The sequence below is a fragment of the Sinocyclocheilus grahami genome, unplaced genomic scaffold (genome assembly GCF_001515645.1).
Source record: "Sinocyclocheilus grahami isolate Dianchi unplaced genomic scaffold, SAMN03320097.WGS_v1.1 scaffold1277.1, whole genome shotgun sequence".
NCBI classification, from domain to species: Eukaryota; Metazoa; Chordata; class Actinopteri; order Cypriniformes; family Cyprinidae; genus Sinocyclocheilus; species Sinocyclocheilus grahami.
In genome coordinates this window covers 203,881-219,682 of record NW_015506456.1, presented here as the reverse complement: position 1 = coordinate 219,682, position 15,802 = coordinate 203,881, and the positions used below count along the sequence as shown (strand labels likewise).

The 15,802-nt window shown below is 37.9% G+C and overlaps 2 protein-coding genes across 6 annotated transcripts in view; one reads left to right on the top strand and one right to left on the bottom strand.

The window, feature by feature from the left end:
• LOC107568743 (NACHT, LRR and PYD domains-containing protein 1b allele 3-like) lies at window positions 1-9,335 on the top strand. The gene is made up of 12 exons (XM_016254738.1): window positions 1-106; window positions 310-558; window positions 661-723; window positions 1,811-3,545; window positions 4,423-4,500; window positions 4,620-4,694; window positions 4,833-4,976; window positions 5,072-5,227; window positions 5,827-5,916; window positions 6,319-6,429; window positions 7,225-7,335; window positions 7,960-9,335. Exons 1-12 carry the CDS (start codon window positions 94-96, stop codon window positions 9,173-9,175), a joined length of 4,041 nt encoding a protein of 1,346 aa, XP_016110224.1. The 5' UTR covers window positions 1-93; the 3' UTR covers window positions 9,176-9,335.
• Window positions 9,336-9,404: 69 nt separating this feature from the next.
• LOC107568741 (G-protein-signaling modulator 2-like) overlaps window positions 9,405-15,802 on the bottom strand; it is a 34,396-nt gene continuing 27,998 nt past the window's right edge. For all 5 annotated transcript variants that reach the window (XM_016254730.1, XM_016254734.1, XM_016254735.1 and 2 more), the window contains 12 exons: window positions 15,080-15,215; window positions 14,432-14,571; window positions 14,217-14,340; window positions 13,999-14,114; window positions 13,079-13,234; window positions 12,730-12,838; window positions 12,410-12,539; window positions 12,179-12,267; window positions 11,885-12,058; window positions 10,565-10,724; window positions 10,214-10,452; window positions 9,405-10,089 (listed from right to left, as the gene is read on the bottom strand). In XM_016254730.1, coding sequence (XP_016110216.1) covers window positions 9,940-10,089; window positions 10,214-10,452; window positions 10,565-10,724; window positions 11,885-12,058; window positions 12,179-12,267; window positions 12,410-12,539; window positions 12,730-12,838; window positions 13,079-13,234; window positions 13,999-14,114; window positions 14,217-14,340; window positions 14,432-14,571; window positions 15,080-15,215 — 1,723 coding nt within the window. In that variant the 3' untranslated portion in view covers window positions 9,405-9,939. The remainder of the gene's footprint in view (window positions 10,090-10,213; window positions 10,453-10,564; window positions 10,725-11,884; window positions 12,059-12,178; window positions 12,268-12,409; window positions 12,540-12,729; window positions 12,839-13,078; window positions 13,235-13,998; window positions 14,115-14,216; window positions 14,341-14,431; window positions 14,572-15,079; window positions 15,216-15,802) is intronic.

Genomic DNA, 15,802 nt, shown 5'->3' with positions numbered 1-15,802 from the left:
TGTTAGACACGTTAGATTTAAGTTAAAAGTAAGTACCTGGCTGATAGGCATATCATTTTTATTCGTGGAACAAGGTCTGTGTTATCCTACACGATGAGCAGCTTTGGTAAGTGAGAGAAACGGCGCGATCTAAATATTTGGCAAACTTAAATAGTTTGAAACTCTAAATTTCTACTTTGTACGTTACAATTAAACCACTAACCAATTAATTTTTCATAATGATGGTTTTTAAAAATATAACTTTACATTGTTTCGATGTATACAAATCATCGTAAGCTAATGTATGATAATACTTTTTTTTATGCCCAGAGGCCCAATTTGTGGATGGAAACGACGCTGCGCTTATTCAGAAAGTTACCTCAGCGATGGCAATAGCAGATGAACTAAAAAATAAGGGTATGCTATGTGATGAAAAATATTTAGAGATCAGAGCAGAACAAACCAGCCAGGGCAAAATGAGAATGCTGTTTGAAGCACTAAATTCTGGAGGAGACAGAGTGAAGCATGACTTTTATTATGCTCTGAGAGATCATGAACCACACCTCTTCAAAGACCTGGGTAAGAGAATCTACAGTGGCTGTTAATTAAACACATTTATAAACGTGAACCTACCAGTATGGGTAGTCTCATGTGACCTGTCCTGTTGTTCTTGATTAACAGGTTATTTCAGCTGGAAACACAAGCCTCCAGTTCATGATTCCAAAGTAGCAACCAGACATAAAAGTGAGTTTTTCCTGTTATTAACAGTGTAATTCACTTAATAGACTTCTTCAAGCCTGTAGCTCAAGAGATCAATCTTTTCTATGTGTTGTCTGGTTTGAGTATTTCCAGAGCTCTTTGTGGCTTTGACCTTTATTTTTGAATTTGCCAGTTTCTAGATAATCACCCTGCATTACATTTTGTTATCAAATTAATCTCAGGCTTAGCTTTTTGTAATATGGGTGATATAATAGACTACTTTCTTGCACTCATACTTTTTGGAGCATGACTGCATTGGTGGGTGGATCAGTCATACTGAGCATAAAATGAGCATGATTTCTGTAATAAAGGGAATGAGGCAGAGCGATCTCGATTCATGAGCAGAGACTTTTATTGTGGATTAACCGAGCAGCCAGAAAGAGTAAGCTGGTATAACAGGCAGCAGAAAAGAGCAAAAGTATCAATGGGACCATTTATCAGTGGACTAATCAGGTAACAGTTAGCATAGGGTCAGCATTGGGCACAACACCGGAAAGCCAAACAATAAGTAACAACGCTATAAATTGTTCTCCAAAAATAACAAGACTTTAGAAGGATCTCTGAGCCTTCAGGTTATACATTTCTAGTGTTGTTGTTTTTTTCAAAAGAGTCTAAACACTACTATTTTGGGACATTCCTTTTAGGAATCATATTTAAGCAGACAGCAGAGGCCATGAACGTTTTCGTAGTTTGTGAAAAAACCTGGTTGAGACTGTGCACACAAAATGACAGCGTTATATTTTCATATATTTAAATTTGATCTTGTAAGTTGTGGGGGGTGATGGAGACTGTGTGATCAGGATTTTAGCGTAAGGGCGAAAAAGTTTTCCATGCCCCAAGTTCTCATTTCGCTCCTTTTCAAGTTGGCCACATGAATTCTCCACACTAAAGAACAAATGACTGCTTGTTTTGAAAGTGACTTCTGTTTGAGCTGTGCTTTATACATCACTATGCTATTGACAATAAACAATGGACCTTTGCTGCCAGTGAAATTTAGATTTTTTTTAGCCATTGAATTTTGTGGGCAATCATTTTTAAAACCATTAATGCCAACATTTGTGTTTTTCTGTAGGTTGGAGGGAGATGATTCTTAAGTATAAAGCATCAGTCATTGATAAATGCAAGTTTGTGATCGAGTGTAATCTTCCACCTGTTGAACGTGTGGAACTGACCGCCCGTTATACTGAACCGGTCATCATTCAGAAGAGCAAAAAAACAGATGAGAAATACTATCGTAAATTGGTGAGGTTTGTGAATCATTTTGGACAAAAAACAAAACCATCATCTCAACTGTTATCAAATGACAAGAATCACAGCATCAGAATAGACCAGCTGTTCAGTCCTGACAGTGACGGAAACAGACCGAAAACTGTGATTCTCAGTGGAGATTCTGGAAGAGGGAAATCTTTCATGCTACAGAAGATCATGTTGGACTGGGCTTCTGGAGAACTTTACTCTGAAAACTTTGATGTAGTTTTTCTGTTGAAGTGTGAAGAGCTGAAGTGTATTTCTGAGGAGATGAACTTGTTTGGGCTTTTGAGCTGGAGCTGCAACTTAACATCAGATCAGATCTCACATATACTAGAGTTAACACCAAGGAAAGTCCTCATCCTCATTGATGGAAGTGATGAGTTCTCTTTTGATTCACATATTCAGATATCATCACCCACTAATCCATCGCAGAAAGCCCTACCAATGGACACTCTTAGGCGTCTGCTGAATGGACTGATTCTGCCTGAGTCTTTCCTGCTGGTTACCACCAGATCAGCTGCAGATACAGAAATGAATCTCCTCAAGGGACCTCTGCGTTTCACTGAGATTATGGGTTTCTCTGAGAGAGGGGTGCAGGAGTACTTCCAGAAGTTCTTTCAGGATGAGCAACTCTTCAGCAAAACACATGAGAGTCTAAAAGCGAATGAAAGCCTCCTGACTGCCTGCTCTGTGCCTTTGCTGTGTTGGATGGTCTGTTTTTGTCTGAAGAAACACTTAACCGATGACGATCGTGTGATGAGAGAACTAAAGACAACCACCTCCATATATATGCTCTTTGTGTCCACTCTACTAGAGCATCATGGCCACAGTCAGTCTGTCCTTTCCACGCTGAAGAGCCTGGGTCTGCTGGCAGAGGAAGGGATGAAGAAGCAGCAGGTCTTTCTTGATGAAAAGTGTGTAGCCAAGACTGGTTTAGATCCAGCTACTAGTGTGTTCTTGTATAAAGATAGTTTGAAAATAAATAACAGACAGGTGCCAGTGTTTAGGTTTATGCATTTCAGCTTTCAGGAGTTCTTCACTGCTCTTTCTTATGTTTTAATGGATGAGGAAGATTCCTGGTTGAAAATAAGGGAGCTGCTTTACAGGGTGGATTGGGGAGAAAAAATCTACAGGCCATCACCAGAAAGATCAAATCCCATCCATTCCATTATGCTGTTTCTCTGTGGTCTCTCAAATGAGGAGATGAGCAGCTCACTCTTTGAAAATATCAAGTGGACTGTTCCTCACACCATAAATCTGAAGCAAGAACTGCATAAAAGTGTTATTAGAAGGACAACATATCATGAAAATAAACTGTTATTTGCTCTCCACTGTCTGTATGAGCTCCAAGATGAGAGATTTGGCAGTGAAGCTCTGATTACACAAAACTTGATGGATCTGCCTAACATTTCCCTGAGGAGCACAGACTGTTGGGTGCTGCTGAACTGTCTTCAGTGCTTTCCACGCATCAGATACCTGAACCTCATGTACTGTGATTTAACAGCCGAGAAACTCAAGATTCTTCAGCCAGCACTCTGTATGTGTGAGACTCTGAGGTCAGTATATACATATATAAAAGTGCGCACACACAGATATATATATACACACAAACCCGATTCCAAAAAAGTTGGGACACTGTACAAATTGTGAATAAAAACAATGCAATGATGTGGAAGTTTCAATATTTTATTCAGAATACAACATAGATGACATATCAAATGTTTAAACTGAGAAAATGTATAATTTTAAGGGAAAAATAAGTAGATTTTTAAATTTCATGGCATCAACACATCTCAAAAGTTTACCACTTTTACCACAAACAACGTGGCCTAATTGTTAGAGAGTCGAACTTGTAACCCAAAGGTCACGGGTTTGAGTGTTAGACCCAGCAGCGATTGTAGGTGAGGGTAGTGAATGACCAGTGCTCTCTTCGACCCTCAATGCCACAACTGAGGTGAGACCCTTGAGCAAGGCACCGAACCTCCAACTGCTCCCCGGGCGCCACATCACATGGCTGCCCTCTGCTCTGGGTGTCGGTGTATGTGTTCACTACTCACTGCTGTCTGTGTGCATTTGGATGGGTTAAGGACAGAGCACAAATTCCAAGTATGGAACACAATACTTGGCTTCACGTCATGTCACTTTCACTTTCAAATCTGTAGTTCTTTACGTAATACAAACTGTGAAAGCATCTTTACAGTGATTAACAGGAAAATATCAAGAATCAATAATGGATACTCCTCTATGGAGACAGTTCAGATTCTGCTGTAATGCGCCTCTAAAAGAAAATAATGACATTATTTAGCTCAAGTCAGTTCAGTGTTGATTTAGTTCAGACTAATAATAAAGTTCATCAATCAGTTAGTTAAATATAATAAAATATTGAGTAAATAAAACATTCGCTTTATAAATTATTTTTGTTTTTGACTCAAGGTTGTCAGTGGAGCACCTGTCAGAAGCTGGAGATTTGATCCAGAGTCTTGATGAATCAAAAATCTTGAGCAGGCTGAAGTAATTCAAACAAACTGCATCATACCTCCTATGCAGCCATATAAAAATATCAAACAATTGACTTGAATATAATCATTTATTAATTGTTTTGATAAGTTATCTGTCCTTCTTACATGCAGCGCTCAAGAAGATGAATACAGTGCTGAGAGTCCCAGATGGTCACTTGACCTGTCAGTCACTCATGGAGTTGTCTTGTAAGAAACTATTGCACATACACTCTTCCTTTTTAAGAATAACTAGAATAACTATATAGTCTTATAAAAATGATGTATGTTTTGGAACACTGCAGTATGGTGCTGTTAAATGTACATCTGTGTATCTGTCTGTTTCAGGTTGTCTTTGCTGGAAATGACGGATTCTTCTCTGAGGAGCTCAGTCTTAAACATCAGTCTTACATGTCCACTATCAGAGATATCCAGCACTGACTGGACACTCTTCTTACAGAGACTCAGCAAGGCAGGAAAAGTAGCAGAAGAGTAAGAGCAATATTCAATTTTGCCATTACTCTATTTATCTTATCAGTAGATTTGCTGTTATTCATATATTTTTTTGGTAAAATATATTTCTGCAGCTCTTCAGCTCTTGATGAGCTTGTCAGTTTGCTGCTGTCTTCATTTCACTCTGTGGGTTTGAAGACACTGCATCTGGATTTGGTCAGTTTGAATAAGAGCTGGGCTTCTGGGATCATTTCCCTCGTCCAGACCTGCAGCAGTCTACAGCAGCTCAGGTGAGAGGATTTGCCTTAATTCATGTAATTGATTCCTCTCAAGAAACAGTGGCCAAATAAAAGTTTTTGGACACTTTAGTCACACATTGGGTCAAACCAAAGGCATCTGAACAAAACAAACAAATAACAAACTGTCATGTATGTGCCAAGGAGAGCTAGACCAAATGTTTAAATGAATAAAGGCTTCAGGTTTAATCTCTTCCTGAAATCAAGCCTTCAGATCCCTAGGACTTTTTCATAATTATTAAGACCGAAGCTCTAGTCCCCATTTGTGATTATTGCGATCAACTATTTTCTTCAAAACAAGTCCTTTGTGTTAATTGGAAAATCAGTTTTGAAATGCCGAGGTTAATGATGACTGACAATATTATTGATTGGGTAAACTATCGCTCTACATCAAAATGCAGCAATTCCACATTATAGAATTGTTCATTATACAATATCTCTCCCTCTCTGTGCTGCAAGCTAATTGAACTGTCACTAACTAAATTGTAAAGAACTCAATGAATTGCTGTTACAGTGTTGTCATTGTAAAAAACTAATTTTTATAGTACATTATTGTGAATACTGATTATGTTTGTGTAACTTCAATATTGTAGTGTCGGTGTCACTGGATTGCTTTTGGAGGAGGGACTCATGTTACTAAAGAAATCACTGACAGATCCACACTGCACTGTGACGATTGAAGGGTTTGTGTGCTCTATAGCTGTGCAAACTGACCTGTCTAAAGATACATTAAGGAGCTTGTTTTTTTTAACTAGGTTAAGACCACAAAACAAATGATTTTCTTGCACCGCATGGATAGAAAATATGGATCATAAAATCTACAAAACTTCAGAAATGTATATTAAATGTTGTTTGCTTTTTAAATTAATATAAAATTAAAAAGAATTTTCCTAATGTTTTTATGAAATATTTCACACACCACCAGATATTTATTAGTTGAGCTACTGCTCTGCAATTTGTGATTTTGAAGTACAATCATCATAACAACAATAACATGGTTTGCTTTTCACATCATGAAGGGTGACAGTATGGCCTTCTCTTAGTATCTCTGGTGCCTTTATTTAGTTTTCTCCTTCTTTCTCAAGGAGGAAGTGCAGTAAACCCACTGACCAGTGCAAAGAACAGGACTGGAGCCACAGCTGTAATAAGAAAGTGAAGATTCACTTCAAACCAAAGGTTTTGGAAAAGCTGGAAGAGTGAGATAATTTTATGTTCTTTTGTTTTAGGCTAAACATGCACCAAATATGTAAGGTTTTCACTTCAGGTAAACATTTTAATAGATTATCACCATACTTTCTTTAACTGATTAATCACATTAATGCGTTAAGACAATTGTCTTCTAAGTTATCTTTAAATATGCAATTAAGGCATTACATTTGTAGAACAGAAATCGGAAAATTGGACAAAGCCTGTTTAAAAAAAGGATTTTTTTTTTTTTTTTTTTACATATTAAGAGTTATAGATTTTTTTAAGAGGGGATTTTAGGCGTTTCTTTTTATCACTCCATAAATCAGAAAATACTGTCAACTGTCAGAAAAAGGAATAAAATATAAATCAGGCAAATGCTATATTAACAAACCCCTCTGTTAAAACCTTCAGAATACAGACTTCTGCCTCATTTTATTATTATTGAAATCCACAGATGCAAGTAGATAAAGTGTAATAAAATGAAAACTTTAATGTGTAGCTGGAAAAGTGAGATCATCTTATCACTGTATATGTTTCTCTTTCATACATTTATCATTAACATGTATATTAAATGTTTGCTTTTTAAATTAGTTACGTTTTTTCCCAGAATTTTCCTGTTTTAATGAAATATTTCACACACCACCAGATATTTATTAGTTGAGCTACTGCTCTGCAATTTGTGATTTTGAAGTACAATCATCATAACAATAACATGGTTTGCTTTTCACATCATGAAGGGTGACAGTATGGCCTTCTCTTAGTATCTCTGGTGCCTTTATTTAGTTTTCTCCTTCTTTCTCAAGGAGGAAGTGCAGTAAACCCACTGACCAGTGCAAAGAACAGGACTGGAGCCACAGCTGTAATAAGAAAGTGAAGATTCACTTCAAACCAAAGGTTTTGGAAAAGCTGGAAGAGTGAGATAATTTTATGTTCTTTTGTTTTAGGCTAAACATGCACCAAATATGTAAGGTTTTCACTTCAGGTAAACATTTTAATAGATTATCACCATACTTTCTTTAACTGATTAATCACATTAATGCGTTAAGACAATTGTCTTCTAAGTTATCTTTAAATATGCAATTAAGGCATTACATTTGTAGAACAGAAATCGGAAAATTGGACAAAGCCTGTTTAAAAGGTTTTGTTATTTATTTATTTTACATATTAAGAGTTATAGATTTTTTTAAGAGGGGATTTTAGGCATTTCTTTTTATCACTCCATAAATCAGAAAATATTGTCAACTGTCAGAAAAAGGAATAAAATATTATAAATCAGGCAAATGCTATATTAACAAACCCCCGTTAAAACCTTCAGAATACAGACAGGGAAAAAACTGAAGTTTGGTGTATGTACGTGCTAATGAAGTGGAGATTTCTGCTTCATTTTATTATTGAAATCCACAGATGCAAGTAGATAAAGTGTAATAAAATGAAAACTTTTAATGTGTAGCTGGAAAAGTGAGATCATCTTATCACCGTATATGTTTCTCTTTCATACATTTATCATCTCATTTATCGTTATCATCTCTGTTTTCTAGGCTGAACATCTCTGAACCGTCTGGACTGAATCTTCACCCGCTTCCAGTGTGTCAGTTTTGTGTTCACATTGGTGATTCTGATCAGTGGGTTCAGGTGGAGCCGTCAGTCTGTACAGAATCAGATGAAGGAGGGTCAGAGTTCAGGATCAGCACTCCGGCGGGTCGATTCGAGTGCAGCAGGACCAGAATGCGATGGGTCTGTGCTGGTGACGTCACTCTCCAGTACCGTGCAGTGGATGGACGTTTCCTCAGAGCAGAGCTGGAGAAACTTCAGCGTGAGAGAATTGGACCTGTGATTGATGTGACAGTGATCTCAGGGAAACTGGAGGAGGCCCATCTGCCTCATTACGCCTGTTTAGCAGAGTCAGACCCCTCTCTTAAAGATGATATAAAGGTCCTCAGTGTTGAAGAAGAGGGAATATCCTTTGAATCAGTGGAGTTGACTCGTTTTCATGCTAAAATACTCCAACCATATTTTTCTCCTAAAACATTGCTTATGAAACTAGGGATAGCAGTGAAACTGCACTGTAATCTACTGATCTTCATGACACACAAAGACCCCATCATCCTCCATGTGTATTTTTTCCCAATAGATTCCGTTTTTGAAGAAAAAATTAAAAAAGAGAAACAATTGAGTCATCAAATCGATCTTCCAAGACCTGAAACCCCATTAGAGATGAATAAACAACACAGTCTTGAGGTTCCTGGTGCTTTTGTCCAACCCAAAAAGATCAAGCTAAAAGGAGACATCAAGCCAAACTTTTTTGAGGTCAATCTTTCTGTGGTCGATGACATCAATATGACTCTCAACCGAGTGGATGATCAGAAATCAGTCTGGACTGCAAAAATTTGCAAAGCTTTGTTTGGATTCATGGTTCCTTTTGAATCTAATTTGTTGCAAACTGGACAAAAGCACAAGACACCACAAGTAGCTGTCAACTTTGATAAAGTTCAGTTTTTTGATAGAAATTGGTGTGACCTTATTAAAAGCATTAAGAATGTGCACGCCATCGCAGACAAACTGTGTCGCAAGCAAATCATTCATGAAGAATTATATACTGAAATCACACTTCCGACTTCAACCAGTGAAGCCAGCATGAGGAAGATCTGTAGCATAGTGCGTAGTGGTAGTGACACTGTAAAAAAAATTTTCATCTCCATTATTCTGGAAGAAGATCCCGACCTTTTAAGTCATCTGCCTTTACCTGACTCTTAACCTTTTTTGCTTGACATTTCGAAATTGTTTTACATTATTTGGAAAACTAAACTACAGGCAACCAATGCACTCGAGAGCTCACCCTACTATACTGCAGCTTTTGGAGAACAGTATTTTAGTAAATCGTGTTCACTATTAAAGAACATTCAAATGCTCTGCTTTTCTGTAAAAATGAACTTGCAATTAATTTTCTTGTCTGATAAGACCACTGAAAAATGTGAATGTAAAATATGTCTGTACAGGTTTTATTTCTATACATTTGTGTTGTAAATTTTACTGAATCATCCACTTTTTAGGTACATTTATAGTTTAACTACTTTTATAAACTAAATGTGACATTACAAAAATAATACAATGATATTTTTGTCACAACTACATATACATTGTTACTACCACTAGTTACCTTCCAGTTAACTATGTTATTTAAATAAATACACATAAACCTGCAGTTTTGTATCAAAAGATGAGTCATTGCCGTGATTATGATCAAAGCAGTTCATCCTTAACTAAAACAATCTTTAAAATCCTTACAAATGCAAATCTAGAAAGAGCTTGAATCTAATAAAATTTACAAAGACATTCCCCACCCACCCAAGAGTTGCTTAGTACAGCTGTACACAAAATGCCATTCATAATCATGTAGCAGACAGGACACAGTTCATACTGATGGCATATTACCCGATCATCATTTTGTTTGTATTACCAGCGTGAGGTCTGCAACACTCGTGTGTATGAAAAAGAGCTTATTCAGTGTGTATGTTTGTTCAGCGGCAGGAGGGCAGCGTGACTCTCTGCTCATCCATCCTCTTGGCCTGTGAGCGCATGATGAGGCTGAAGAAGTCTTCATCCGGGACGGTGGGGCCACGGGTGGAGGGCGGAGGAGGGGCACACCTCTGATCATCCAGACGAGACCCCTGAGATATACAGAAAAGAAAATGAGACGACTGGCTTTAAACAAATGGACTCCCTTTCCTACAGTTGCATTTTTTCCCCCCACTCGTTTTTTCTACTCTGGGTAATTCAAACACATGTTCTCACCTGACACTTGACGAGCATGTCAAAGAACTGGTCGTCGGGTTCGGTAGCGTCTGTGTTGGCCATGACCTGGCTGAGGATCATCTGTCTGCTGCTAATGCTGCTGTGTTCGGATAGAGTGCGCAGGCCGGGCAGACTGTTCCCTGTTCCTGCCCTCTGCTCGTCCAGACTCCTGCCCTGAGCACTGGCCAACAGTCTGAGGAACGGCTCCTGACCTGGAGATGCAGCCGACTCTGAGAATGCTGGATAGACAGACACACGTTCAGCTATATGTATGATATTTATGTCATTTTAAATGCTACTTGTTGGAATATTAAAAGACAAATTTAATGAATAATGTGAAAGAACACTAACATTTCCTGATGGTTCTGGGTGGGGAGTTGGACCTAGAATTGACAGACAGGTGGCTCCTCCCATCTTGTATGGCACACCGCTGGTCATCCATCCTGTTGCTCTGAAAACGACTCAGCAAGTCAAAGAAGCCCTCGTCTCCTAACATGTCTGTACTCCCATGCTGAGGTCAAAGGTTAAAGGTTAAAACAAATGTCCTCTGAAGAACTGAGAACATTCACAATTTTGTAACCAGTATTTTCAATTTATGAACTGTTCAGACCTTAAGATTCAAATGCAAGTCAACTATGGTTGACTTTGGTTATTAGATGCGATGTAGGGCTGTCAAAATGGCTGAAAAACTAAATTCGAATTTTGTACTTAAGTATTATCAAAATTCGAATTATATTCAAATTTTTAAAAATGCATAATTTCAGTTAGGGTGAAGAAAAGCTTTTGGATTCTCTCCTGAGGGCGCATTGAGCAAACTACTAATGCACGATTCTTCAAAGCACAAGATAACATGACTATCTGTGGAAAAAAAGTGCATAATGTTTAAAATAATGTTTATAAACCAATTATAATTAAGTTGCTTAAACAACTATAAACAAAACAGCATCATGCATGTATGCATAGTTTAATACAAAGGGCCGAAAGCCAATCACACAGAGTACATTTTTCATTTAAAAACACGAGTTGCAGTGGGATGGGGAAAATCCCCACCATAAAGTCTCAAGGTATGTTTTTTCAAAGTTGAACTTGCATTAATTTGACATGGCTTTCTAAACATGCGGCTCTTTTGTGCGAGATGTTAGTACAACGGTAATAGATGTCCCTCTAGAAAATGCGCGAAATATGCGTTCTGTGTGAACGGCTTGGTTTCAGTTTTGACGTAAACAACATCATCTCAGCATTGATGTTCTCTTTTCCCGCAATATTTTTAATGAACAACGCAGCAGCACCGCATCTAGTGGCTTTCAACTGGAAAGGCTAAGAAAAACAACGACACTTACATCGTCACTGATAAGGTTGCCTCCTTAACGCACACCTAAAATTCGAATGCAACGTTTTTTTTGCATTCGAATGTGGATTTTTATTTAAAATTCGACGAATATTCGAAATTCGAAAAAAAATTTGACAGCCCTAATGCCATGTTGTCCGAAAGGGGAAGAGGTTTCAGATGTGAAGCAAGTTATTACATTTTGATGAAAGATTACAAAAACAAACATCTTTTTTCTTTGGATTAATATGGACTCTTTTTCAGATCAGGAATGTCAAGTAATAAAGTAAACACAGTCTTATTCTATGGGTTTTAGTAAACGTGTTTGCATGTGGTTTCAGTACTTTGTTCTGAGGAGCTTCCCGTGTGTTGCTGGTATCCTGAAGGATTTTATTGGAGCGGCTCTGCAGTTTGTGCTTCTTTCCTCGGAAACGATTGACAAAAGAGAGCTTTGAGGACGACTTGGCCAGTGAGAGTTTGGACTGCTTGAAGAGGATGTCACTGGTCCACTTCTGACCCTGCAGGACAGACATTACATTACTCTATGAATCCTGATGCTGAGATTTGAAAACCTAGATTTATGCTTCAATGTCCTATGAACTGATGACTATAAATAGAGCTATGAATCAGATAAATACATTTAGATTCACGTTGATCTTGTCAGGAGTGAGTTTCATCAGCTCTAGGTTCTCCATACTGTGCCGTCGGCTCATTCTGGGTCTGGCTCCTGGAAAAACAACAAACCAATCAATCAGTTGAAAAGCTTAAAATGCAATGGTCACATACTTTATTCCACTTATTAACGAAGAAATTGAGATACTATGGCTGAAGGCTGTGCTTGTGTGCTAGTGTTTGTTTGACCGCTGTACCATGCAGGTTGTAGTCGATCTCTTTGATCTCAGAAAGTACTGAATTGTTTGTGCTGTAACTGAGGCCGAGGACCATCTGAAGATCTGAGACGTTCATGCGAGCCGTGAGTTCCCCACTACGATCACCAGTCTGTAAACAAGACAATCAGGGCATTTAATTAAAATACATCCCAAAAACATTAATAATCTATTTTATTCAGAATGTATATAACCCTGCTGCAGTTTAAAGCAATAAAGCAATTATAACAGATTTCCTTTGAAACAAATAATAAGGGTACTTCCAGATATGTACCTACTGATGGGTCTATAATTGCACGTACCTCTTTTGCGATTTCCAAGTGTTTCTCTGCAAAGTGCATGGCCTGGTCATGATTCCCTAGTGCTGTATGTGCGTTTCCCAAACTCCAGCAGGCCCTGCCCTCACCGATCCTGCAGAAAACATATCTTCCATAATGAGTATGCAAATTATTACGCTTCATAATGATTTTTTTCTACATCTAAATATTAACTACTACTGGAGATAAATTATATAATATATAATATAACGGCCAAGACAATTAATTGGCTCATATTCTGCCATTTTGAGATTACTGGAATTAGTAGGGAATATTGGGAATATATCAGTTGGCCACTACTAAAACATGATTCCTGGTGTGTGTGTGAGAGCACCTGTCATCGAGGTCCTGAGCGATGATGAGATGTTTGAGATGGTAGTCGATAGCTCTCTCATAGTCCTGCAGTAGTGTGTATGTGTTGCCCAGACTGTAGCAGGCCTGAGCCTCCACCGCCAGATCCTTCAGCTGTCGTGCCAACTGTAGAGCTTTCCTGCACTCACAACACAATCACTGTCAGAGCCCAAATGATGGTCTTAGTCGTTCCTTCCTGTGATAGGGTGGCCCAGAGAGAAGCTACAAGAGGTTTACGTTGACTTAAATGTCAGATACAGTTTGTTGTATAACCAAAATACCAATAGTATCTAGAAAAAAATGCATAATGTGGGACTTTCATTTAGATATAAATGAGCACAAAATGCACACTTTTATTTTGAAATGTATGTGCTTTACTACTTCCAGCTGCTCATTCAAACAGAGGAGGGAGATCAAATATGCACTCTTACAACCATCTACATCATATTACAATATTAAAAGCCATAAAGTCAAAATTCATCAACAGTAGATCATAAGCAACTGCCTGTCATAAAAGTGTAGTATTCACTGATTGCAAATTGCTCTGAAACTGTGAGACTATGGAATGTCTAACAGTGCCATATTTTGACATTTATTGAATTATATCATATCAACTTTTTTAAGTTCAATCATCACATTAGAATGTATCGTAATTCCTATTTTCCTATTCTCAAATTTAAGACCTAATAAAATTATAATTGCAACGTTTGTTAAAATTTTTAAGGCTTTAATTGACCTTTAATTTGATTAAACTGAAATTAAGACTTTAAGGACCCACAGACACCCTGGAACAAAATCCATATCAAACCCTAAGCCTATCCCAATAGGCCTGTAATGCTCTCTCTTTCTTTCTCCCTCTCATAATAAATCAATTAATCAATCAATCAATAATATTGCACTCACATGTAATGTTCTGCAGCCCTCTCAAACTCCCCAAGGAATATACAAGCGTTTCCCAGGTTGCAGTAGGCTCTCCTTTCTGCAGACCGGTCACCAAACTCTTTAGCGATAATCAAACGCTGGAAGACAAATGGTTGGCACACAGTGCAGTGAGTGCTTTTGCACAGCCTTACAATGTTATCGGCAATTACCATAATCAAATGAAGACACAGATCACTCACCTGTTCATGAGAGGCCATTGCATCCCTGAAGTTTCCTAGTAGGTAGTATGTGTTGCCCAGGTTTCCATAAGTTCTGCCCTGTGCTGCCCTGTCTCGGAGTTCCTTCACGATACACAGGTTCGCTCTGAACAATTGGAGAAAAGAAGGAGAATGCAAAAAACACTTTACAATTCATGTAAAAAATGTCCACTCATGTGAGTGTTGGTGGTACTCACTCGTAGTACTCCGCGGCTTTTCTAAGTGCTGTCATGACCTCCTCAGGAAAGTCTCCAGGTTCTGCTCCGCTCCAGCAGATGCTCTTCCCTTTGGCGTGGTACACATTTCCAAAATTATAAAGTGCTCTGGCCTGCCCCACCTTTAGGAAAAAAGAACATGTTCACTAAACATGTGTACCTTAGATGTTAATGGCATACTTGGGTGCATCTTACGCAAACTTATGGTAATCAAATTTTTTCTTCTTTTTCTCACAATTCTGACTTCCTTAATCAAGCTCACAAAAATCTCTCTCATTGACAATTTACAACTTTGAATTCTGGGTAAATAAACATGTTAATTTATTCATCAGATTCACACAACTGTATGATATTTAGCAATGATTATTTTACATTTACAAAACGTTTTACATAACTACAGCATTCACCAGATCCTGTGTGCATCTATTCATTTGTTTGCAAGATAATTTTCCCATTCAATTTCAGAGCATTCTACAGCACTAATATAATCACCTCATCAGAATGAATCGCTTGTGTTGTAGCATTTGCAAGTGTCTCTGTATAAAAGCATCAATGAATAATGCTAAATGAATAAATGCAAATGTAATATGTTCCATTATGTCAATTGTGTACATTAAACAAATCACTCACCTTGTCGCCCAGTTCCCTGGCAATATCTAAATGTCTCTGGCAGCAGACCACCGCTTCATCAAAGCGACCCAAAACCTTTAATGTGTTCCCCAGGTTACCGCTGGCTTTGGCCTCACCAAGCTGATCCCCAGAGGTTCTGAGAGAACAAATCAGTGCTGTCATTAACATTCAACACAAATATTATTGTTCTAAATTCCCTATGTATGTTTATAGGGGAAGGACTTTTATTATGAATGTGTGCCACTAGTTGACGTGAGTTTCCACTATTCCGATTTACTTAATTCGCCATTTCTTCAGGTGTTAATGTGCGTGATTGAATGTAAGTTTATTGAATTATTCCTGATTATAAGTCGACGATGTTTATTTCGTTGTTGTGTTTAAATATTAATCTTGTGTAATCGAACCTTACATTGTTTATAATGTTGTTATATTACAAGATGTACGGTGATTCAAATGCGTATGCTCGCTACTGTTAATCCTTTCCTGGTCATGTTGATTCATGTATAACGTGTCAGTAGCAAGTTGTTATTTACATGTCTGTAATTTACATTTAGCAGATGCAAACTGATGCTTGTTTTATTCTGTTTATTTCAGAAAGACCACATTTAACACTTCGTGGCCTTAAGTTGTACAATATCCAATCCAATTGGAGCAATGTTGTGCCATCTACTGTGAACAGTTAAATACTTCAGATAAAGAGTTGAACAGTGCCCTGTCTCCTGT

Coding starts and splice junctions, on each gene's coding strand:
- LOC107568743 (XM_016254738.1), top strand. Junction 3,546..4,422: donor TGTATGTGTGAGACTCTGAG/GTCAGTATATAC, acceptor TTTTGACTCAAG/GTTGTCAGTGGAGCACCTGT. Junction 4,977..5,071: donor GCAGGAAAAGTAGCAGAAGA/GTAAGAGCAATA, acceptor ATATTTCTGCAG/CTCTTCAGCTCTTGATGAGC.